This window comes from Harpegnathos saltator, unplaced genomic scaffold (genome assembly GCF_003227715.2).
Source record: "Harpegnathos saltator strain DR-91 unplaced genomic scaffold, Hsal_v8.6 scaffold414, whole genome shotgun sequence".
Taxonomy (NCBI): Eukaryota; Metazoa; Arthropoda; class Insecta; order Hymenoptera; family Formicidae; genus Harpegnathos; species Harpegnathos saltator.
In genome coordinates, this window is record NW_020230222.1 from 1,135,583 (window position 1) to 1,158,703 (window position 23,121).

Sequence of the window (23,121 nt, forward strand, 5' to 3'; positions counted from 1 at the left end):
ATCCAAGAAATCCAAGGTTCGAAGGTTACGCGTCTCGTTGATCGGAAAGTAATCGCTGCGGAGGTCGAGAGTTTGCGTTTATTTGTGCCCCGTACAAACTGCGTGTACAAACATGAAGAGATGAATATTGCACGTAGACAGATTCCTCTCTAATTTGGGAAATGACAGGAGAGAAGGAGCGAGACGTTTCACGTTTCTAGGAGGTGTCATGTTTGTTTTATCTGGCACACTCGGGCTGCGATTTGCGTCCCCGTCGTTGAAATATTCACTCGCGGCTTGTCGAACGGCTGAAGATGAAGAAGCCGCGCCTATTCTACAACACTGCCGCTGAAAATGATCAACCCTCCGGGTCGACACCGCGGAGATCAATCGTCCAGGTCCCCCATGGGGAATGGCTTCGGCGGCGGTCTCTCGTACTTGAATTCCGCCATCTTCTGCCGCGTCTCCTCGGGCATCAGCTTGCTCATCTTCTCGATCAGCCGTATCTTCTGCGCTATCTCCTGCTGTATTATCGGCCGGTACTGTTTCTCCATCCCGAGGCCCTCCATGTCCTTCAAGAACTCCACTCTCTCTCGGATCGCTGCCATCACTGCGCAAAAATGAGACGACACTTTCGCCGGGAGGCTTCGAATTTGCCGCGCGATTTTCTTCTCTCTCGCTCCACTGGGACTTACGCTCATCCAGCGGATCCACGTTCTCGGGCATCATCTGTACCTCCCGTCTGGCCCGATGAAGGATCTTGGGACCGTGAGGAGTCTCCGGCATATCCTTGCCGAAAGCCATCATACAGGCAAAGTGGCGCTTCTGCTTGTCCTTGTTGGCTGTTTGGAAAAGCGAAGATATAATATAATAATATATAATATAATAATATATAATAAATAATAATATATAATATAATAATAATATAATATATAATATAATATATGATATAATATATAATCGATGTGCAAAGAATCGTTTTTACGTAAGGGCGCTGTCCTCCGGTACTGCTCCCTCTCGTAAGCGCCGCTGCTGACGATCGCGTCCTGCGAGCGTCTTCTCCAGGCGTTCGGCGCTTTAACCTGTCGGGAAAGCCATACTGTCACTTTGTTCTTTGTTCTCCTCACCGCGCTTCTCTGCGGCGTCACGATATTTACACGACTGTGTTCGGTCGTTATGTCGTCACCGGCCTTGGTCTTTCTACGATCGATGGACGGCGGTAGAGACTCGCCTTTGTCCACGGCCTCCTGGATCGTTTTCTTTTGCAACATTGTTAACTTAGACTCCTCCATCAACACTAACGTTTGAAATTGACAGACGTTAAAAGTCAGAAGGGCTTGGACCTTCCGTCGAACGTGTCGACGGAACGTTCTGTGTGACGTTCAGACCGGGCTTAGTTACTTACGACTCACTTACGTTTAATTAGCTTCCGCGTGTCGTCGCTGTACTTCGCTCTCGGGGGGTTGTGAATCGCCCCCACCCCCAGACCGACCTTCTGGTACCTTCGATCCATTAGTCTTCGCCGAAGACGCTACCGGTCTCGCGAGGATCGCGCCGACTGCCGAGTGGACTGTCATGAACGAGCTGCGACTCGCAACGAAGCGACAATCACGCACCACCCTCGGCCTTCGGCTAATCTAACGTCGTAACGAGGCGCGTCGCGTTTCTATGACTACTTGGAAAGATGACTCAATTCGATCGAACCAACTTTCAAATCAGAATTCGACATCGCGGTCTATCTTATTACGAGTAGGCGTGTACCGTAAATAGTCTCGACGGCGGTTCGCGAGACGAAGTAGCGATCGCGCGAATTTGACCATTTCAGCGATCACGCCAAATGTGGAAATTGTGAGAACGTGGGATCTTTTGTCTCGCACGCTACTGACGAGAAAGTGGAACTTTTGCGAAAATACTTTTCAGTACAAAATTCATTTTGCGAGAAATATTTTTTCAGTGCGAAATTCATTCTGCGAAAAATATTTTTCAGTGCGGAATTCATTCCGCGAAAAATATTTTTCAGTGTTTACTCGTGCATTGTACATGCGTTAATATTCACGAAGCAGCATTCGATTTTCTTGGCTCTGCGTGACTTTAGAAACGAATAAATGCGACTTCACAATCCTCAAAGAGGGGATGATATCAGTTAATTAGTCGTGTTTGGCGATCTCACTTGCCGCGCATACGCGACCGCTCCGCGCGATTCGCGCCGAATCAAGATGAGCGCAAAGCAAAAAATCCTCTTCATGTTCGCCATCAGGCCTCTTTTTACCTTGAATACGTGCGCTCTCGTCTCTCGAGGGCGCAGTCACGAAGTGTCACTGTCCTCGCGATAACTAGGTCTCGGGTTGAGCACGCTCGGATAATTTCTATTTAATTAATCGCTCGCGCGGAGAAACGAGGGGTGGGGGGGAGGAGGGGCGAACGAGGCAGAAGCATTTGTTGTCGGCATTGACTCGTCCTGATAATTCGACGTAATTGCCGCCACAGTGACATTCAACAGCAGCAGAGTAGCAGAACAACGCTGACCAACCCCAATCGCGGGCTTGATCGACATCGACGATGCGTACAAACAAACGTCGGGCGACTCGGAGCAGACGCGGCTCGAGGGATACGATAACCCGCGACGCGCCTGCGTGTCGAGCCTCGTCTCGCAGCGGTCCGCTGCTGGCAAGGGTGTCGATCGCAGTCACCCTCGCGTTTTGCGCATCGCGGGCGCCTCGCCGTCACCACCGAGCAGATAGACGCATTACTCGCGCATTTTTTCGCGACGACACGACGAGCGAGAGAGAGAGAGAGAGAGAGAGAGAGAGAGAGCGCGCGCGCGCGCGTGAATCTCGGCGCACCTTTGCCGAGCGACGAAGACGGTGCAGCGCGTCGCGGCATCGGCGGCCCGTCGTCGCATGTTTCGTTTTTGCGGCGGCAGGCAGCGAAAGTTATTGATTCCCATCGCGAAGCGCGACCGTCCGGCCATTCGCCGACATTCGGAGCACACCTGCGAGGTAAGCAGCCGACGACGACGTGCTTCACCTACTTTCGCACACCCGCCTGTTCTTCCTTTCCCCGTCGTCGGCGCCGACGCGAAATGTCGAGTGTCGTCGCTTAGCACGAAGCTGACACGATAAGAAGAAAACGCGATAAGAAGAACGTCCTATAAATAGGTGACTTGCATGCACAATGACACTGATGTTTCTAGGAGCGCTCGAGGAATTAGAGAGAACCGACGCGCGTTGATCCGCAAGGGGCAGCATGAAGATCGTATTGTTGAACAACTTTTTGCACTTCTTCGACCTGAAGCAGGGAACGGTGCTGATCGCGATACTTCAGCTGGTAAGCGCGCGCGCGCGCGCGCTTAAAATCCGCAATTCGTTGAGAATAATCGCGGGGAATTTTTAATTAACGCAGTTCATCACCGGATTCACCCTGATATTCTTCGTCCTGGCGATAGCGCACGCGATGTGGATCCAAGAGATGGTGGTGCGGGACACCGAAGACGCCCTCGTGAGGGAGGCTCTGGAGGAGATATGGTCGAATCACCTCAACACCAAGAAGATGGACCTCGCGCATCACAACGCAACCGGTTATTCTCAGAAATATATTTACTCAGCACCAAGAGTTCTCTCTGTCTCTCTCTCTCTCTCTCTCTCTCTCTCTCTCTCTCTCTCTCTCTCATCGCACGACAGAAAAGAAAGAGAGGAAAAAGAGAAAAGAGATAATAGCGATCGTCATCCCATCCCCCTCGTTAATTGTTGTGGAATTATCGTTGCCTACAAGATTTACAGGTTTTTATATTTGCAGAAACGGTATATTCGATGTACTGCGGCCTCGTCATGGCGATAATCCACTTCATCAGCACGATCATGCTCCTGTACGGGACTCTGACGGTAACTTTCGAGTCGTCGAGCGGAGCGAACAGCCAGACGGTCGTGGCAGCTTCGTCAGCTATAAATCTCCTGTGTTCTCTTTTCAGAATAATCGTTACTGCATGACACCTTGGATGGTGGTCATGATGATTATCATATCGTCCTTAGTGATCTCGCTGTTCTTGGTGGGCGAGAATTGCCCCTTCATCGCTATCTTGGGCGGAAGAGCGAGTTTTTACGAGCGTAAGTCCGCACGCAAAATCGCACGAGCGAATCTCCGCGATTTCTTTTCACGCGTTACAGACGCGAATTTCAAGCGGAACAATTGAAGAAGTAAGGAAGGTTCCGTGTGTGATATTCGGTTCAATTCGCCTTGACAAACTCGGGGGACAAACTCGTAAGAGCCAGCGCAAGATGAGCAAAGGCTGCAAATTAGCAACGTTAATTTGTTTTTGAATGAAAATATACCGCTTGGAAAGATGTCAACGCATTTGTCAACTTGTTCCGTCTCTTCTGCGCAATGTTCTTGCGTTGGCTCTTATAGGTTTTTCATTGTGGGAATTATTCGCTCAAACACTCTGGTAGTCTCTTGCGCGCCGCGTATTCTTTTGCATACTTTATGCATTTATTTCCATGCATTTGTAAATTTTATGTATTTATGAGATTACGCAACGTGAGAAGTAGCATATTTCCTGACGTTGACAAGGAACGGTGCATTCTCAGGTGTGGCCGTCTTCTGTGTGGTGCTCATGAACTTCTACATCTGGTTCGTGGTATACAGCACTTACAAGAGCCTGGAGACGAAGAAGGGTCTGATGCACGAGGTGCACTGCGTGAAGAAGAAATACGCGGTGCCGGCGATGGAGGTGCCGAAGCTGATCCCGACGATGTCGGCGAAGAAGCCCTTCGAGGTGTAAAGATATTGTCGTAACGGAGGTAGCAAGGAAGAATTCGCTCGCTGCGGTGGCAAGCGGAAATCGGACGGGGTCCGGTCGCGAGACGATTGCGAAGTCGCGCGCGACACGGGCTTGTACCGCGACTCAACGGAGCAAATAACGAGAAATTCACCGCGAACAGAGCCGCGACAGACAGATACTTGACGAAGCTCAAGAGACACCCTGCAGCAGCAGGAGGAGGGGGCGTCTCACGTTCTCAAGACGTTTCTTCCCGCACGCGCGTCGTTAGCGTTAAGTTGCTAAGCGTCGCTTTACCTTCTGTGCCGTTGCGACGACATGCCTCGGTCATGATCTCATCTCGATACGACGCACACACGGGTTCCTAGTACTACGCTTCGATGTCAATTGAGAATATTGTGTATCATCTGTCGTACGCACACGTCGGCTGAGAAATCCCGGCGGGTCGGATTATCACGACGACGACGACGACGTTAGTTTCACCTCGCTGTGCGAGCGCGCGCAAGACTGAATTTAACTTGACGGACGACGAAACTGACGAAACCCGGCAGATTCGCGCCTTACGATCGTTGATCAGTCAATCAATCAACTAACCAATCAATCAATCAATCAATCAATCAATCAGTCGCGATACACAGGCAGCAGTGCTCCCGTAAATCGTATAGATAATCGTCGGAGAAACGGAGCGACGGGGATTTTCAACAACAACTGAACAAATCGGCTGTTGCGGGTGGCGTATAATAAGTAATTTTATTTCGTATCTCAACCCCCCCCTCCTCTCTCCCTCGACTCGTTTGTGAAATTACAACCTTGTTATTTGCGGCAATATCCCGATATAAAGTGTAGTCATCTCTTGTGTATATGTATATTAAATATATGGGGAAAAAACGTAATAATAAAAAAAGAATTATAATACTCCAATAAGTATATATATGTATATATGCGCGCGTGTGCATGCATGTGTGTGTGTAAGTTTACGCGACACGCATTATCGACTCGGTTAACGAAAGGCAGGAAGAAACGGACGAACGAACGAACGAGCTCGCGTTCGTCGACAACAACCGAGATAAACGCTATGCACTCGTAACGATAATCTACGATCAAGTCGTCGAGACGTACGATCGATTTTAGATCCTTTTTTTTTGTTTTACACGAAGGAAAGCGACTCCATTGGTGCAACTAAATTTTCCGAGGACCAGACGAGAGGCTCAATGTTATCTCAACCGAGCTCGCGTCCGGGTTGCATTCGGTTGCACCAACCGAGGTCTTTCCTGCTTGCCGTGCGCGAGGCGTGTTCAACACGAAAGACATCTCTTCTTTTTCTTCTTTGTAACTAAGACACACGCAATATCAATAGGGACACACGATTTGCATCTGCAACGCTTTTCACGCAAGCGACAGAACGAAAAGACAAGAAAAGAAAAAGAAAACAACGAGAGCGCAGCCCCTCGGCTCATCCTGAGTCGCGATGATATTTATGGCCAACGTTTGATTTCAACGAATATTACGCAGCGTCCTTATCTAAATTGTAAGAAAAAATGTATCACACGGCGCCAACAAGTAAGCCGCGACGTTCCCCGGCGCTAATGAGCTGTCACCCGCGGACATTCCTCCCGCTTTTGTTGGTTGCATTGAAAAAAACTCGCTCCTCTCCGTCTCGATCTAGGCGTCAGCGCTAATAGGTAGGCTCGTTTAACAGGTTCGCGCATTCTCTCGCGGACGCATCTCGCGCCAGCGTCCAGCGCGCGCTGCTCGACGCGCGTTAAATCTCTCTCATCGTCGGCGTTTCCGAGCAAGGGAACGGATCACCGACCTCGTCGGTCACACGCTCCCGTGCAGGCCGAAAAGCCGCGCACAACACATCAACGATCGGTATATCACTAACAATCAATAGAACTCTTGGCGTTTGGTCCTCTGTCGTGTCGCCCGCTGCCAAAAAGGAACGGACGTATCTTCGATCTCTCCTCTGTAACGAACATCTCGCCGAGTGACCTTGCCCCCCCTCTCTCTCTCTCTCCCTCTCTCTCTCTCTCTCTCTCTCTCTCTATCTTTCTCCGAACATCAAGGTCACGTGTATCATTGCGCCTGGCGATCTCAATCTTCGCTCGGCGGCCGATGACGCAGGTGAAAAGAACGGAGGAACACGAGAGGTCGTCTTCTGCGCGCGCGGTCTCTTAGTTCACCGCCGTCGTGTCCTCCAGTCACATTTTCTCGTCGGTCAGCTCGAGGAACTGCGCGTAAAGGTCTCTCGTGCACTCGCCCTTGTTGTTGAATACGAACTTGTAATAACTACCGTCTGCGCATATCACTGCACAAGGGCACACAAAAGCGGATCGTGAACGTGAGAGAAAGAGAAAGGGAGAGAGAGAGAGATTTTTAGCTTTAGGTATGTGAAAAATGCTCGATCTGACTTCCGGGTTGTTAGTGCCGCGTCCATAGTGGATCTGTTCCCGACGCCTCGTCAACAGAAAATGTCATTCTGAGACGTTCTACGGTTCTTATATTTACTTTTGGTCACATATCGAGATTGCTCGATCAGTCGTGGAGAGATCGGCGAAAGGTCTCGATTCAAGGCCGATGTTTTTATCGATAACTTTATCAAATGATGGTAGGTCATGAAATGTGAAATTATGCCGACTATGAAAGTGTCGGCTTTGAGAGTTCATCTGAAAAATTTATGCGACCTTATCGAACGACTCAATTAAAATATCTTGAGAACTTTAAGAAGGCACCGCCTGGTTCAAAGCGCGTCTTATTGAGGAATTAATCTTTTACAATACGTGTTAAGATTGAGGTCAGACCTAAAACTTGAGAACTTCGAAAAGAATGTCAAAACTTTCAGGTCGTTCTTCTCTCTCTCTCTCTCTCTCTCTTTCTCTCTCTCTCTCTCTCTCTCTCTCTCTCTCTCTCTCTCTCTCTCTCTCTCTCTCTCTCTCTCTCTGAAAAAGTGACCTGGAATGTTCACGAAGCGTCGGAAGCAAGACCACGGCACCAAGCCGAAAGTCCGATCAAGCAGAGAAAAAAAAAGAGAGAGACGGCGCTGATGTAATCCCATTGCTTGGAATTTTGCTCACCTATGATGCTATTGTTATCCTGACCAAAGGCGCACATGCACTGTGGCCCGCCCGGCACTTGAAACTTGCAGAAGCTCCAGCTCGAGCTGAAGTACTTTGGTAGGAAAGTGGCGGACGCTAAGCTGGACTGGCGATTCAGCTTTTGATCTTCGACGGCGAACACGTGCACGGTGCCGTGGTCGCTGGCGACGCACAGCCACGTGGAGTCGTGGTTGAAGTTTATGCTGGAGTCAGTGTCGCTTTAGAATTTGCGTTTCCGGTTGGCACTCTGTTCGTATCTACTTTCGCGCTTACCAATAGATATTCGCGTGATTCGCTCCTCTCCTCAGCTCGTTGATCATGTTACCGTTTTGCGTATCAAACACCCTGATCAAAGTACCCTTCTCGGAGGCGGTGGCCAGTCTGGTGCCCTGCAAATTTAGAGCTATGCAGGACAAAGGCGTCTCGTGCGCTTCTATGTTCAACGGTTGCTTCTCGGTGTTGGCCAGATCTATGACTGAAACATGAGGACGCGGGCGTTTAGAGACATCGCGACGCGCCGACTACTTCACTTTGGCACTCGCTCGACGAGTCTTACCTTGAACGTGACCGTTTTTCCGTCCGGGGAAGGCAAGTAGAGAGTTATTACTATTGGGGCACAGAACGCACAATCCACGTGGGTTCGGGTTAGTCTCAAACACGTGCAACTGTTGGGGATTCTGTGTAAATGTGTAAACTTTTATAACGCCCTCCAACACTACCACTATCCTGTCCCTCCGTAACTTGACGCCTTTCACGGGCGCGTTAAATTCTAAGGTGATCACCGGTGACTTCTTGATGTCATCCCAGATCATGACTGCAATTGAAAAGTATACTTGACGTCGGTGCACCGATCTTGATTCCCGTAGCGTACGTGTACGTGAAATATACAGGGCGCGATTGAGGGTGGGTGAGCAAATTTTAGGAACGTGTTCCACTCATCTTAAGCGTGAAACAAAGATCGCTCTGGATGACCTCAGAGACTCTGCGGAACGTAAAGCTATCTTTTATGACTAAAACTGCTGTCAAGACAGTTCCGTCGCAGGAATAGTGGATTCACAACCTCATTGACATTCCCCGTCCAAGCACCAACCTTTATTCGTGGGATACAGCGGCTTGGCACCGCCGCCGACCAGCGCCAGGTAATTACATCTGAACAGCATCTCCACGTATCCGAGGCCACCGTCGCTGAAGTCGTGCCTCTCCTTCTCCTTCAACGGATCACAGTTGTACACCCTGAAGCCATTTTCCATGCCGCAAGCGAAGCATCCTAAAAAGCACACGCGAACAGTCAGTGAGTCAGTTCATAACACGTGAATCAAAGTGGAGAAAAGAAAGACGAGCGATATCCTTATCTGCCTGCGTGTGCGTGCGCGCATGGTACATCCCTCTTCTTGGCAGTGCCGATCAGACTGGTCACGGGATTTGCGATACCACGCATGCACACACAAGCGCAAGCACACGAGACGCACGACTGTCCACGATGGACCCACGCGTGCAGATATCATATCAACGCGAAGTTGTTTTGGACATACGAGCGTACGGCGTATTTCGCGTGGGATGCGATCAACGAACGCGCTGGTCTCACTCGTGCTTCTACTCAATTTCATACAAGAATCAGGACAGAGCTGCCAAGTGGGGGAAAGGGGAAATTACATCGACACGATTTCCAATGAACTATGCGCCGAATGACACAGGCCGGACGAAGGTCGTCGACGTTCTTCGTGAGGCAGCGCGCGAAGTGAATGAAATAACGAGATCACGCCGATCACACGTCGGCGTTCCGGGTATGGACGCACAGAAAGAAGGTTAGGAACGACAGAGAAAAGAGAGAGAGAGAGAGAGAGAGAGAGAGAAAGAGAGAAACAAAATGAAGCAAAAACCACGAGTCCGAGTTCTCTCCCGCAGACGCGAAACACATCGTCGGGGCATGTCGAGCCGGAGGTGAACGATGCGCACGAGTAGCTGCTAGGTTAGGAAACGGAGACGAGGCAGCACCTGACAGCGCGCGCGGCTGCAGGGTCGCGCACGACGGAGAGGTGTACCTTGGTCCTGGTTGAAGCCGGCGTACAGCAGGCCGTTGCCGTGCGGGTTCCCCGCGGTCAGATTCATCGTGAATCACTCTCTCGCGAGGCAGCACATCCGAGCGATCTCTCGCGCGTCTCGCCGAGCACAGTCACATCCTCCTCGCCGGCAAGCTGCGTGACACTTTCCTCGCCTCGGCGCTGCGAACGTGGTAGTCGGTGAGTTCACGCGTCGAGTTGTGTGTGTGCGCACCATGTCCACCGGATGGTGGGGAACGAGCGCTACGCTTGCGCGTTCACCGGAGCGTTAACGGATCCCTCGGCAGCCGATAATAGACTGATGGTTCTCGCCGGGAGTTTCGCCCGTTATATCCCGCCCATCGTTAATCGCCGTCTATTATCCGGGCTCGTTGCCCGAGTTGAGGATTGCACGAAGAATTCGTGATGTTCCGAGTCGGTTCCTTTACCGACTCGTCGCAAGTCGCAGCTGTCAGTCGTTTGACGTGGATCAGCTGATAGCGGCCATCTAGAGCGCGCTGCGCTCGGCCAACATGGCCGCGTCCATAGTCGCCGTCCCGCTGCCGCGACTGTTGGTTTGCCGCACGCGCCTTCATCGCCTAACGGCTTACGATTCGTTCGTGTGGATGGTGCACGTTCCTCGGAGATGCACGACACGTGAGTAGCTTAGAGTTGCCGACGAATAAGCTTTGTGACGAGCCGGGATTGCTGGCGAGCCTTGAGAGTGGCGTTTGTTAGATTAGGTTATGTTGTGCAGCCGTAGTCAGGATGAATAGTCTCCGCCAGAACGTGTCGCTGACGAGAAGCGTGCATGTCGCTTGTACCCTGCTGAAGGAGACTCCGCGAAACTTGAAGCACAAGAAGCACAGCTCGCAGCAATGGCTGGTGAGGCAGCTGCGCGATCCTTACGTGGAGAAGGCGAAGCAGGAGCGTTACAGATGCAGAAGCGCGTTCAAACTACTGGAGATCCAAGAGAGGTTCAATATCTTCAAGCCGGGCCAGGTGGTCGTGGATTGCGGGGCTGCGCCGGGTAGCTGGACCGAGGTCGCCGTCAACGCGATCAACGCCTCGGGCAAGAAGGACGGCTCTGTCGGCAAGGTGTTCGCCGTCGACAAGCTTCCGTTTTACCCGGTCGAAGGCGCGGTCGTACTGAGCGGCATGGACTTTACAAGCGCCAGCACGCAGGAAGAACTGCGTAAGACGATGCAGGACGACAAGGCGGACGTGGTCCTGTCCGACATGGCGCCCAACGCCAGCGGTGTGAGGGAGATCGATCACGACAATATAATAATGCTCGCGTACTCCGCGATGAAATTTGCCCTGCAAATGAACAAGCCGGACGGTACGTTCGTCGTGAAGATATGGGACGGCAGAAAGACGCAGCAGTTGGAGCAGGACATGCTGAGGTTCTACAACAGGGTGAGGATAGTCAGGCCGAACGCCACGAGGGATGAGTCGACAGAGATGTTTTTCCTCGCCAGAGACTTCAAAGGCCTCAAGACGAGATGATGCGAGTAGAAGCGACGTTTCTTCGTGCTGGCAGCGCGACCTTGTTTTTCCTTTTGTTTTTATAATACAATATAATTGTTACAATAGAGTCGTTATACAGAGGGGAGACACGTGTACACAAAGCGGGCGGGTTGCGTTTGAAATAAATGAAAAATGAGATGACGAGATATTTTGGTATTATCGTGCGCATCTTTTATATAAGTCCTCCCACTCGGTTATCTAATACAGACGGCCTTGCACAACACGACAAAGATGCAATATACATCGATATATTTCGCTATAAATAATACAATGAGATTTGATACAGTCACATGATTAATACGCATCGCGACGCTGTTGTGTGTGTTAACGCTTACACTCTCCTCATATATTATATGCTTATGTTTCATATGCTATGTATATATACAATTCTCCGTAATAAAATTAATATGTACACGAATCAACATTCAGTATACGAGAGACATTACACACCACATTGAGAAACGCACGTAGAGCAGTAGAGTTACTGGCCGCACAGTGTCAATTATCGTATAACTTTCCGCTTCGTTGTGTCGCGCAGTGTAACAAAATCGAAAACAGGGGGGGTGGACATTTCGAAACGCTTCGATGCCCGCCGCGGTGCAGGGGGTGACATCCGATGTGCCACCAAGGATCAAGACTTTCGCCGCTCGTTGCACGTGCTGGCCTCGCCGGGAGAATCGACGGGAATCACTGAGCATCGGTCATCGAGAATCGAGAATCGAGAATCGATCAAGACGACGATCAATCGGGACAATTTCTCCCGAAAAGTCATAACGCTAAAATCTCAACATCGAGACGATAGCCCGAAATGCAATTTTCCCGAAGTGTACAATTGTTCCGGCTAGCGGCTATCACTCCGCAAACAGCGCATACGCACACAAGTGCATTTTTGCTGCACTCGAGTGAACAGATATCGACGCTTCCAGCTGTGCGAGACAATTCTAACATTTCGATAAAATTGTACCTCGGAAAATTGTAACTTTACGACTTTTTTCCAGATTATAATTTTCCGAGAAATTGTCCCAAAATTTAATTCCGATACATTCCTTTTTCTTTTTCTTTAAGAGGTGGGCAATGTCCTCGTATGTATTGTTTATTCTCTCGTGAGGAGAGATCATTCGCTGCCAACGTCCTTGCGCGGCTCTCGTTGCCTTGATTGATTCTCAGTAATCGAAGGGCAATCGATGCAAAATTCAATGAGTGTCGTGGACACGGTTCTGCCGTGTCCACGAAACTGTCGTTACAGCAGCGCGTCGGTGTCGAACAGACGTTACCACCGGAGTGCGGTCGTCTCATGTGAACGGATCGGTGAAGAGGACGAGCGAATGGCGGCCGCGGGGTCGTCGAGACTTTTCGACTCTCGAGGATTAGCGATTTCGATACGGCTAGCTCGAGTTCCGTCTTCGGGGCTTCGAGACATGAAACAACCATCGATTAGTTCACACCGAAAAACACTTAAACTACGCTGTGTCGCGGGCTACGTAATGCAAGTGTCTATCCGCGGCGCGAGAAGAGTCCAAGACGTCGAAGTTGCGCGTTAGTTGGCGAGTCAATTTTGAGTCCTTTCCTCGGACACCTCGTGTCTCCTGCCGTCGCGACCGGGACGCGTGCGTGCGTGCGTGCGTGCGTGCGTGCGTGCAGCCGAAGCTGCTCTTTCGCATCTCTCTCGCGTCCCGCGAGTCCTCGACGCGGTGACTCCTCGCGCGGAAGCTGACGTTGTTGCGATTACGTGCGCAACGGGAGAAAACAGTTCTGGGAGACGAACGTTTCTATTCAGCGGGCTACTAACGTGCCCGTTTTTCTGTCAGAACATGTGTGTTTTTGTGCCGAGAAACAAATTTGCTTTTCTTCGATTTTTCACAATTGCTATATCCTGGCGATTATTTACGTCGATAAAAGAATTTGTTCAAGTGAGAGATTTCGGGTTTGAGCGAGCACGTTATCAGCGCCGAAGAAACGTTCGCTCCTTTTTTCGGACGTGTTCTCTCTCTCTCTCTCTCTCTCTCTCTCTCTCTCTCTCTCGGTGCGCAAGTCCCCGTCGCCGCCGATAGCAAGGCGACACGAACTCTCTCGGGATTTTTCGTACGACCGGAAATCGTGACTTACTACTCTATAATAACGCTAAAGAAATCAGTCTGCTGCGATAACACCTCCATGTAGAAGTAGCTCGGCATATCGCTCGCGAGCTCGTAAACGCCGCTCATACATCGTTATCTCGAAACTAGCGTTAACGCTCGCGCGCTCAATAAGCGCGGACGCGCGTTCTCAATTTCATCCGCGCGGCGCACTTGCTTTCGATGCGGCTCGGACACCTGTTTTCTTTCTCGTCGCCCGACGCGGAGAGAACTTGTTCTCTCCATCAGTTCCCGGAAGTTGAGTTCTCTCATTCTGCGTGTCCCGAACCGCGCTGATAAACAAGCACGCGAGCCGCATTGAGAGCCGAGTGCGCATTCAACAATAGGCTGAGAACTCGCGTCTCCTCAATCCCTCCTCCTCCTCCTCCTCCCTCTCCGCCTCCCGTCCGCGAAACTTAACGGAATTAATGACTTCTTTTTGACGCGCGATGGAATTGACCGCTGATTATCATACTCCTCGCACGCGAGACTTTTATTGTTATTATTATTATTGTTATTATTATTATTATTATTATTATTTTCCACACTCTTATCGCACACCTTGAATGCGATTGTTTCGTCGTATATTGTAAACGCATTTCTTTTTTTTTCTTTTTACTTTATTAGAGAATATAATGATAGGTCGGCATTAGATTATTAATGACGTATTAATGGCGTGTTAATGACCGTGTGATAGCAAAGTACGATGAATCGGGTAGAATTTTTATTAAGAAGTGGTGCAAAATATAACATTTGGCAGTCGACGAGATAAAACTGTGGAGCTTGGAAGCCGCGTTTTGCGGAGTCGAATGTGCGACGAGGATCTGGGGAGATCGTTGCCGATCTCGGTTTTACACGTGAAAACTTACTCGCGAGAATACTCGAGGAAAATCCGATCGTTCCTTCTCTCCTTCTTGCTGAGCAGTGTCACTTTGAATCTACTTCAGCGCATACCGTTACGACCGTAAGAGACGTTACCACCTCTGCGTTTCGCTCGCTTCGTTTCGTAAGTGTCAGCTCGGTTAATGAGACTCGCGACGCGAGCGAAGCCTCGACGCGCTCTTCGAGGCCGACCTCGCCGTTCCGACGCTTCGATGTGCGTCGAAATTCGCACATTTCCGTGTCTTCCTGTCGCTCGACACGACCGGACACCCCGATGCTCGATGGCGACTGATCAGCACCTTTGTTGAAATGCGAGGTAACTCTCGTCGAGGCTTCCGTAGAGAATCGATCTTTCCGCCGCGAATTTCGTCGTCGACGTCGACATCGTCATCGTCAACTTTATTGCGCAAATCTCTTTCCGCCGCTTTCCTCTTACTTTCTCCTCGTTTAACACGCTTAGCACTATCGATCGCACGGTTATCGGGGTGCGTTCCTACGCGAGGGGGAGACAGCCGGAAACGGCAGCACTGGAACGGATACTGAGACTCGTCGGAGGGAAGCGAAGAGAGAGAGGGGGAGAGGGACAGAGAGAAAGAGAGAGAGAGAGAGAGATATATAGAGAGATTTCATTCTGGATTCGCGTCTCGATATGACCGATTCTTGCAAGACGTGACCGTTGCTATTAAAACGTCCCCGTTAGCACGCTCCTTCTGGCCTGTAAGCGCTTGGCCGACAATTCCAGGAAGGGTACCGTTCCGCGCTCGCTCCCTCGGAGATTGTCGTGATTTCCAGGCGATACGCAACGCGCTCGCTAGACACGCAATACTACGCGATTACGCGCGTAGCACCGATTCACGCGGTTCCCGTCGAAAAAATCGGCGCGCTCGAGGAAGCCGCGTCTCCCGTCTGGCCGAGTCGCCGCGCAGGAGCGTCCTCTCGGTCCCTTCGTCCTTTCGAGATTCACCCTGCCGAAACTCTCCTCTCTCCCTTTCTCTCCGCCCCTCTCTCTCCCCGCATTCATTTGGCACACAGTTCCGAACGGTCACCGGACCTTCCCGAGCAAAGCGACGTAGAAGACGCGAAGAGTCAGTGTCCAGGCTGGGCTGCGCTTAGCCGCTAATTGACGTTCTTCGGTGTACCCGCGCGGCCGCCTTGTCGACGCGCTGGCTCCTCGACAGCGAAGAGCTCCGGCGGCGATGTTCGGCCGATGGTCCCCCCTCGAGCGAATCGTCGTCCTCCGAGCGATTCGTCTGGTACTGATCGATGGGGAAGATAGAGGGAAGAGAGGGGTCCCTGATCAGCGGCATCTTGCTCCAGAGACGAAGCAGCGGCGGCAAGGCCTGCTTCTGCCTCTGGGCGGCCGCCGGCTCGCGCTCGTCCTGCTGCCGGTCCGGCTTCCAGCTCGGCGCCGTCAGATGGTAAACTGGTTTCTGGCGTGTGGGCACGCTGCTCTTCGTGCTGCTGCCGCCGTAGGCGCCGTCGCCCGGCGTCTCATGCGTGTGTTGATGCTTGTAGTTCGCGCTGTGTATGCTGTTGGCTTCACTGCCGGGGAATCTCACGTAAGTCTGCTGCTGCTGCTGCTGCCTCACAGCATCGGGGAACCTCACACGACCTTCGACCAGCTCGTGGTTTATTGGGAATCGCACCGAGCTGTCCGAGTAGGCGTTTCGCGGCGTCGTGCCGAGCTCCTTGGAGTCGACCTTCGCTGTGCTCTCCTCCGCCACGTCCAGCCGGTCCTCGTCGATCGCGTGGATCTCGGTTATATGGTCTTCTTCGGGAGGGTCGTACAACAACGATTCTGACGAGAACAGGGCGGATTCCAGCGTTGCGTCTTGCCTGTCGTCCTCTGAGTGTGCGCCCACCTGGTTGCCGTCTTTGGACGAAAGCACGAGCTCTGGCGCGATGGTGTGCTGATCTTGGTCATATTGTTGCCTGGGGTCATCGCCGTCATTGCTCTTCGTCGTGATTTGGTCGCTCGCGTCCGACGACTGGGTACTGGTGGCCAGTAACCTCTCGGTGTTCACGTCCAACAGAGTCGTCTCCAGAATCAGGTCACCGTCGATGCTGACCTCGCTGGAGATGTTGCTGCCCGCCTCGTCCTTGTCAGTGGGCGTGGAGTCGTTGAAGCGGATCACGACCTGGTCGCGTGGGCCGGCCGTCTTCTTCCGGTCCCCGGTTTGATTCTGCAGCCGCAGTCGCTGATGCTCACGATACGCTCGATCGGGGCTTCGCGTGGGGATCGTCATGCCGGCCTCGCCGTGCTTCAGGATCTCTTCTGTCTCGGTGGACTCCTCGTCTGGCGTGTCCGTGCTGTACACGTACTCGTCGTCTTCCGCCTCGTCGTCGTAGATGAAGTCGGCCTCGTGCAACTCGTCCAGCCTGGGACCTTCGGGTAGTATCTTCGGCTGATCCTCTGCGCGCGTCTCGTTGTCTCGACTCTTGTCATCGGCTTCCGATGACCACGCTGCTGGAAGCTCATAGGAACCTGACTTGTTGTCCTCGGCGATTTCCTCCTTCGTATCAGGGACATGTGAAGTATAGTTGGACGTTAGTCCAATCGTGTGGTTGACGGTGTTGTTCTCCGTCGACGGCAGGTCGTCTGTTTTCGGCTCAGGAGTCGTGCTCGGTATTAGCGTAGACAACAGTAGCATCAAGGGCGACATCTCGGTGGGGTTGACGCGCTTGTCCGTAGTCGGAGCATCTTCGCTGGCGGTATCGCTCGCGTTGGATCCCTTCGCGCCCGATACGTTCAACAAGATCTTCAAGTCCGCCGGGATCTTGTAGTCCACCACCCCCAAGAAGCTGGTGTCGTTGGTTTCTTCGGCAAATTCAGCCACTGGTACCGCCGCGTCGGGCTTACGCTCAACCTGTTCGATGTTGCCTAGACTGGAACTCTCGTGAAAAGACGTGTTCTGCTTCTTCTCCTTGTCGCCCAACGTCGTCTCGTTCTTCACCTCGTACGCGGTTGCTACCGCCTCGTGCTTTGTCTTCTTGTCGTCCGCTATGTCAACCTCGCCCATCACCGCCGCGAGAGGGTCGTTTATCAACAGCGTTTCCACGGCCTCGGGCTTCTTCGGTTCGGAATTGACGCTGGCCATCAGCGGGATGTTCACCTGCAGAGGACCGGTCGGCTGCTTGTTCTGCGGGCTGCTCTTCCGATTAGCGTACATTGTGTTGAGACGTTGCAGGAGGAAGCTGAAATGCGCGTTCTGGTCTATGTCCACGTGCTTCACGCACCTGTCCATCGCGTCTTCCTCGTAACCTTCGGCGCACGCTGGCAGAGCAGGTGCGATGAAGACGCTCTTCGGCGTGATCCTCCGCAGCAGAGTCGCGGAGTCCGCGCCAGGCTGGGCGCCGGCCTGCGTGTCCACCATGAACCACGCTTGCCAGGAGAAGTCACCCAGAGAGCTGAAGTCCTGGGATTTCTTCCTGGCGACGGGCGCTGAGGTCAACGACGACGACTCGGGTATGCCGGCAGACGTGAGTTCGCTGTGACGGATCAGTCCGACGAACACCAGCAGCACCAGCAGTATTCTCCAGCGAGAATGTCTTCGTCGTTGGCTCGGCATCTTTCTCGTGTTGCCGCGATCAGGCTTCTTCACGGAGTGCGTTCGAAGTATCTCAGGGACGCTCGTCTGAATTCCGCCCGTCACCTGCTCCTTAGATGCATCGGTTCAGTCTGCGAGCACAAATAGGAGGGATGAAATTAGTCGTCGTTCATGTGTGCGCGCGCATTAGCGAGTTGTTTAAGTGGTCGAGTGGAGAAATTAGCGACACGTTTGCGCAACGCGAGATGAATTAACTTCAGCCGTTAGGGCTTTCACTTAAGTAGCGGCTCATCCTAGGGAGCAACGTTAACCCAGTTTCTAATCTTAATAGACGCCACTTGGCCGATGCTGCGCGCCCGCGTGCCGAACGCGTCGTCGTTCGTCGGGGCAATTTAGGGAGGCGAGTGTTTCCTCAGAAATTTCTCAGAACATCGCACATCTGTCTCTCGGTTGCCTTTGAACAACTAACTGTCGCGCTTGACAGCGGGGCCAACAAGGATCAGGAACAAACAAGAGCGAATTCAACGAGAATTCAACGTGTTGCGTTTATTGTCCAAGGATAAGCGAGGAGCCGCCAAGTAGGAGTGTACCGTATGATCCGGAAATGCTGGAGGATAGGACGTTCGGATTTCAACTAGACGGAGTCCAGATTGTGCCTTCAATGTTCAACGTTGTAAAAATATTCTTCAAAAATGTATTTCTACAAATTGTAATTTCTTTTTTGTTTTTTCGGATTTTTCAATTTTTTTTTCAACAAGACAGGACACGGTTTGTCTCTGCGTTATACGCGGAGAGAGTCCTTTCGCGGGTTGCAAACGTAACATTCGCTTCCTAGAGCCGAAGGGCTCCCGTGGCTCTTCAAAAATATATTTCTACAAATAATAATTTCTTTTTTATGTTTTTCCGGATTTTTCAATTTTTTCCAACAAGACAGAACACGGTTTGTTTCTGCGTTATACGCGGAGAGAGTCCTTTCGCAGGTTGCAAACGTAACATTCGCTTCCTAGGGCCGAAGGGCTCCCGTGGGTGGAAGAGGACATTCAAGCGCACCGTTTCTTCAGACGCGTTTTCGGCTCGTTCCTGGGTGGTACCGAACTCACGTCGAACGCGTATGTCCTTAAAAGGCGTGTTGCAAACGTGCGTGCCTCATATGTGTACGCGACTGGATAATGCGCCGCGTGTGTGCGAGTATGTGTGCGTAGTACAGCAGGGAAAAGTGAATGCACGCCGATCTGTTTTTACCGTTATGCAGGCACGCCGGGATTATGTCCGCAGCGTGAATAAAACGTGCAAATACGAGAATCGACTTCCCGATCGTTCGCGTGTCGTCGCCTCGAGTAACGCGCGGCCACTCGGCGGCGGACTTGGTTTTCGCGCCTGCTGCTTTTCGCGATAACGGCAGCACCAGTTGCTACTTCATGACGTGTTCCGAGTAAAAACCTCGCGGAATCGCGTATCTCGGTCCGCGCTTCTAATTGCTAATACCAACAAGGTACGTTCGCTTACAATACCAATCCTAACGCCGACGCAAAGACCAAAGAAAGGCAAGCGCAGCTTTGTCCGGGGGAAGCAATACCACTTCACTCCTAATGGCAATGTAAAGATGAAAGAAAAGGAGAACTCATTTTGGATAAAGCTAATTTCTAATACCTGACTTCTAACACCGATCGCAATATCGCTGTAAAGACGAAAGAAAAGAAAGTGGAATTTTTAACGAAGGAAACTTTATTTAATATCTAGTTTCTAATATCACGATTGTAATATCGAGATAAAGAGAAAGAAAAGAGGTGACTTTATACGTAGGAAATCTAAGTTTCTACCTGATCTCTAATACCGTTTCTATCTAATATCGACACGAAGGTGAAAGAAAAGCACGCAAAGGAGACCACGTCGGGGCAAGACTTCTCCAAAAAGTCGCCCTCTTCTTCCTACCGCTCGCCTCAACGGCGATTTCTCGCAAACGCGGACCATGTAGAGCACAGCTTGAAGAAGCAGCAAGTCGAATAGCGTTAGACGTCATTGGAGCGACGCGCGCGCGCGCGCGCGCGTTACCGAAGTGTACATACGCGTGCTCTTCGGGATCGTGCGGGTTCTTCTTTCTCTTAACGGTTCTCCCAGCGAAGTAAATGACCGCGTTTAATGTAGATCAAGTCCTACCGCGAGAGGAGATAGCCGGCGCGCGATAAATTATTCATTTCCGCGGGAGAAGAAAAGAAAGAAAGAAAGAAGGAAAAAAAAAGGAACCAGAGCGCGATTCTCGGGCGGCTCGCCGCTTCGAAAGTGACACCGGTGCGACCTGGTCCTTGGCAGGGAATTTCCCTCGCGAAAACGCGGCTCGACGGGACGCCGCGTTGCGAAGCGAACGCAAGCGACTCGCCGAACAAACGACTCAATCGTTCCCGCGCTCGCATGTTTCGCGATGCGGAAAGTAAAATATCGATGCCGGCGCGCGCGAGTCCGTTATTAGCATTTCGAAAAGTTCAACCGCGCTCTCCCGCGGCTTCTGACAGCGACGTCCATAAATAAAGGCGCGCCGTGTAATGACCGAAAAAGACGGAGTGTCTTTGGCGCGACGGTATTTACCGGCCATTCCAATCACGGCGTGTGTCGATGTGTTAACGTCGCGGTGGTAAATGTCAGACGCTGCGGCAGGAAGCGTCATCGTCGTCGTCGTCGGCGTCTAGTCCCGTCCGCTCACGATGAAAACGCTGCAGCCCCGCTCTCATGGCCCCCCGCTTCCGCCCTCCCGGTGAGTTATTTTCGCCGGCGATGGAAAATGCGATTTTCCGCGCAGCACGATATCGACAATTCGGCCTGAATTAACGCTCGCTATCGGCGATCGCCGCTATCGACGGCGACGGCGACGGCGGCGGCGGTGGCGAGGCCTGTCGGCGGCGCGGGGCGGAGGCGGCGACACGTGGATCGTGAATATTTCGAACGTGAGGCATCGATAATCGTTATCGCAAGTCGGGAGCACGCGGGGCCGCTGCGCACGGAATGGAAAGGACCGGCGGCGTATGATTAATACGGAAACCGCGGCTAACTGAGCAAGTATCTCTCCTCTCCTCTCTCTCTCTCTCTCTCTCTCTCTCTCTCTCTTGCCCGCTCTGTCTCTGTCTCTACGTGCCTCTCGAGATCGCCGTCGCGAGATATCGGCGACGTTATCCTTCTTTCGGCGCGACCCTATCTCGCGACACGCGTGTAAGCACGGGGAAGCGCCGCTATTAAGAGCTGTTAGAGGGATAAGGACGCGCTTGATTAATGCGCACGCGGCAACGCGAGATCGCGAGCGCCTGATCCGGTCTGCTCCAGCTTATAATCGGCCGATTGATTATTCCACGTGTCTTGCTGCGACGGAGAGCAGACTCCGCGCGATGCGGCGTGCGACAATGCGCCGGCGGACACGCGAGACACGAGTCTCGTGGAATTGTCTTCCACGTTGAACCGTGGCAGAACCGAAGTGGATCAGAAATCTGGAATTCACGCGCGTCAGTCACTGGCGAGTCTCCTCAGTCATTTTTCAATGGGTATCATGGAGACTTTTGGTGACGCTCAACGTAAGAAATCATTATGATATTATGTTGATATGTATTTGTACTTTTTTTTTATTTATTTACGCGTGTATAATAATGCAAGTAATTTTCGAAGTCATTGGTTCTCGAGTAATGAAAAAATAAAAGTATTTGAAATTTATTTTTGGTATAAACTTTGGTTTCTGACGAAATCGCGTTCGCGCATCGGTCTCTCAGACCGAGTAACTCCGCCTTTTTTTTTACCTTAAGATTCTATTACAGAATAAGTGTTTTATTAGGAAAAAGTATAAGAGAGAGAGAGAGAGAAGCGCGGAACGACGACACTATCAAGCCGCTCTTGCGAGAGGTCGAAGAGGTATCGCACTCGAATAAAAGTCAACCTTCGTTCCGTTCTTCCTCCGAACGAGCTCGCTTGCTAAACAACACGTTGCAAACGAAAAATGATTAAAAAAGTACATGAGAGGCAGAGAAAGAGAGACAGAGAGAGAGAGAGAGAGAGAGAGAGAGAGAGAGAGAGAGAGAGAGAGAGAGAGAGAGAGAGAGAGAGAGAGAGAGAGAGAGAGCTCACGGAGTATCACATTTAGTATCACGTGCGCGGCACAAATAAACGCGCTCTGCTTCAATTCAGCAGTAAATCCAGAGAACCGCGCAAACGCACGCGCGCGCGACTGGCAAAATAAATATAGTATCTAAAATTCGGTGCTTTACGAACGCGATGATCGGTCGAGGTCGCTCGAGGGGAGAATAACGGCCACGAAGTGTGACACTTTATACGATCGTCTCGAAGGATCGCCGACGCGTTATTTCGCGAAAATACGCGCCTCCTGCGTGTAAAGAACGAAACGTACGATGAGATACGGTCTTAATAACGTCAAACTTACCGTGTCGCAAGAAACAGAGATGTGTCGATGGGACCTATTCGAGACTCAGCAGCCGACTACTCGTCGCCACATAGCGCTCGAGCTTTCCGGCACAGCTTTCCTCCCTACCATGTCCTTTTTAAACGTTTTTTAATTTAACTTTGTTAACTTGGCGTTATCCGATGTAATAAAACTAATAGCCGGGAAACTAATGAGAATTTAATGTGCACAAAATTCCGATAGTGCGGGAAGACGATCGTCGAGCGCTCCTTCGTGAGTCTCGCGAGCGGTCCTTCGGGATTCATTTTCCTCCTCTTCCCGGCGAGAAGGTGGAACCAAGTGCAACTCTCCTTATCTTTCTCCCGAGGGTCCATTTTTTTTCTGCCGTCTTGCCGAAGCTTGTTACATCTTACGTACGCGGCGACGCGTTTGCGCAAGTCGCGCGACAACGAAACTATCGACGCTCGCCCGAGCGCGACTCGACTCGGAGAGATTTTTGTTAAACGCATTTCACACAGCCCGGCGCATTGAGCACGGCGGTGAATGGTTTAGCAATGTGATCGCTCGCGTTCGTTCCGGCGGACACTTAAGAGCCGTTCTACTGATAGCCGACGCGGCGGGCGTTTCCTACGCGAGCCTGCGAGCAATCCGTTATCCACGTTTGTCAGTGAGCCACGACTTTTATTACTCGCGTACCAACCGCCGGGCTCTCCTGCATCGGAAGCTTTCTCCGATAAGTTCGTGACTTTCGACAGCAAGAGGCAGAG

The 23,121-nt window shown here is 51.6% G+C and overlaps 5 protein-coding genes across 10 annotated transcripts in view; 2 read left to right on the forward strand and 3 right to left on the reverse strand.

Moving 5' to 3' along the window:
* Positions 1-64: 64 nt before the first annotated feature.
* Positions 65-2,472, reverse strand: LOC105185547 (UPF0193 protein EVG1 homolog). Of its 2 annotated transcripts, XM_011145143.3 has the most exons (5): positions 1,396-2,472; positions 1,137-1,276; positions 965-1,061; positions 675-821; positions 366-589 (listed from the first exon to the last, which is right to left on the reverse strand). In XM_011145143.3, the coding sequence occupies exons 1-5, from the start codon at positions 1,490-1,492 to the stop codon at positions 366-368; spliced, it is 705 nt and encodes a 234-aa protein (XP_011143445.1). In that variant the 5' UTR covers positions 1,493-2,472. The 2 variants fall into 2 exon arrangements, with proteins under 2 accessions (XP_011143444.1, XP_011143445.1); XM_011145142.3 differs by having other exon boundaries at positions 65-589; positions 965-1,276.
* Positions 2,473-2,679: 207 nt separating this feature from the next.
* On the forward strand, positions 2,680-4,756 carry LOC105185549 (hypothetical protein). Its single transcript, XM_011145147.3, has 6 exons — positions 2,680-2,978; positions 3,173-3,306; positions 3,382-3,556; positions 3,775-3,860; positions 3,947-4,082; positions 4,563-4,756. Exons 2-6 carry the CDS (start codon positions 3,226-3,228, stop codon positions 4,754-4,756), a joined length of 672 nt encoding a protein of 223 aa, XP_011143449.1. The 5' UTR covers positions 2,680-2,978; positions 3,173-3,225.
* Positions 4,757-5,888: 1,132 nt separating this feature from the next.
* LOC105185548 (WD repeat domain phosphoinositide-interacting protein 3) lies at positions 5,889-10,074 on the reverse strand. Of its 2 annotated transcripts, none has more exons than XM_011145144.3 (6): positions 9,891-10,074; positions 8,939-9,115; positions 8,405-8,662; positions 8,122-8,323; positions 7,828-8,051; positions 5,889-7,061 (listed from the first exon to the last, which is right to left on the reverse strand). In XM_011145144.3, the coding sequence occupies exons 1-6, from the start codon at positions 9,955-9,957 to the stop codon at positions 6,955-6,957; spliced, it is 1,035 nt and encodes a 344-aa protein (XP_011143446.1). In that variant the 5' UTR covers positions 9,958-10,074; the 3' UTR covers positions 5,889-6,954. The 2 variants fall into 2 exon arrangements, with proteins under 2 accessions (XP_011143446.1, XP_025157169.1); XM_025301384.1 differs by lacking the exon at positions 9,891-10,074 and adding an exon at positions 9,502-9,667.
* Positions 10,075-10,353: 279 nt separating this feature from the next.
* Mrm2 (Mitochondrial rRNA methyltransferase 2) lies at positions 10,354-11,814 on the forward strand. Of its 3 annotated transcripts, none has more exons than XM_011145150.3 (2): positions 10,354-10,544; positions 10,645-11,813. In XM_011145150.3, the coding sequence occupies exons 1-2, from the start codon at positions 10,421-10,423 to the stop codon at positions 11,394-11,396; spliced, it is 876 nt and encodes a 291-aa protein (XP_011143452.1). In that variant the 5' UTR covers positions 10,354-10,420; the 3' UTR covers positions 11,397-11,813. The 3 variants fall into 3 exon arrangements, with proteins under 3 accessions (XP_011143452.1, XP_025157170.1, XP_011143453.1); XM_025301385.1 differs by having other exon boundaries at positions 10,445-10,544; positions 10,626-11,813; XM_011145151.2 differs by having other exon boundaries at positions 10,446-10,544; positions 10,631-11,814.
* The window catches only part of LOC105185550 (hypothetical protein), a 48,018-nt gene continuing 36,546 nt past the window's right edge, over positions 11,650-23,121 (reverse strand). The window contains exons 1-2 of one of the 2 annotated variants that reach the window (XM_011145149.3): positions 22,376-22,472; positions 11,650-18,092 (exon numbers count right to left, since the gene is read on the reverse strand). In XM_011145149.3, the coding sequence (XP_011143451.1) occupies positions 15,523-17,982 (2,460 nt within the window). In that variant the 5' untranslated portion in view covers positions 17,983-18,092; positions 22,376-22,472 and the 3' untranslated portion in view covers positions 11,650-15,522. Of the gene's footprint in view, positions 18,093-22,375; positions 22,473-23,121 lie in introns of those variants that run through there. The other variant, XM_011145148.3, reaches the window with a different exon arrangement.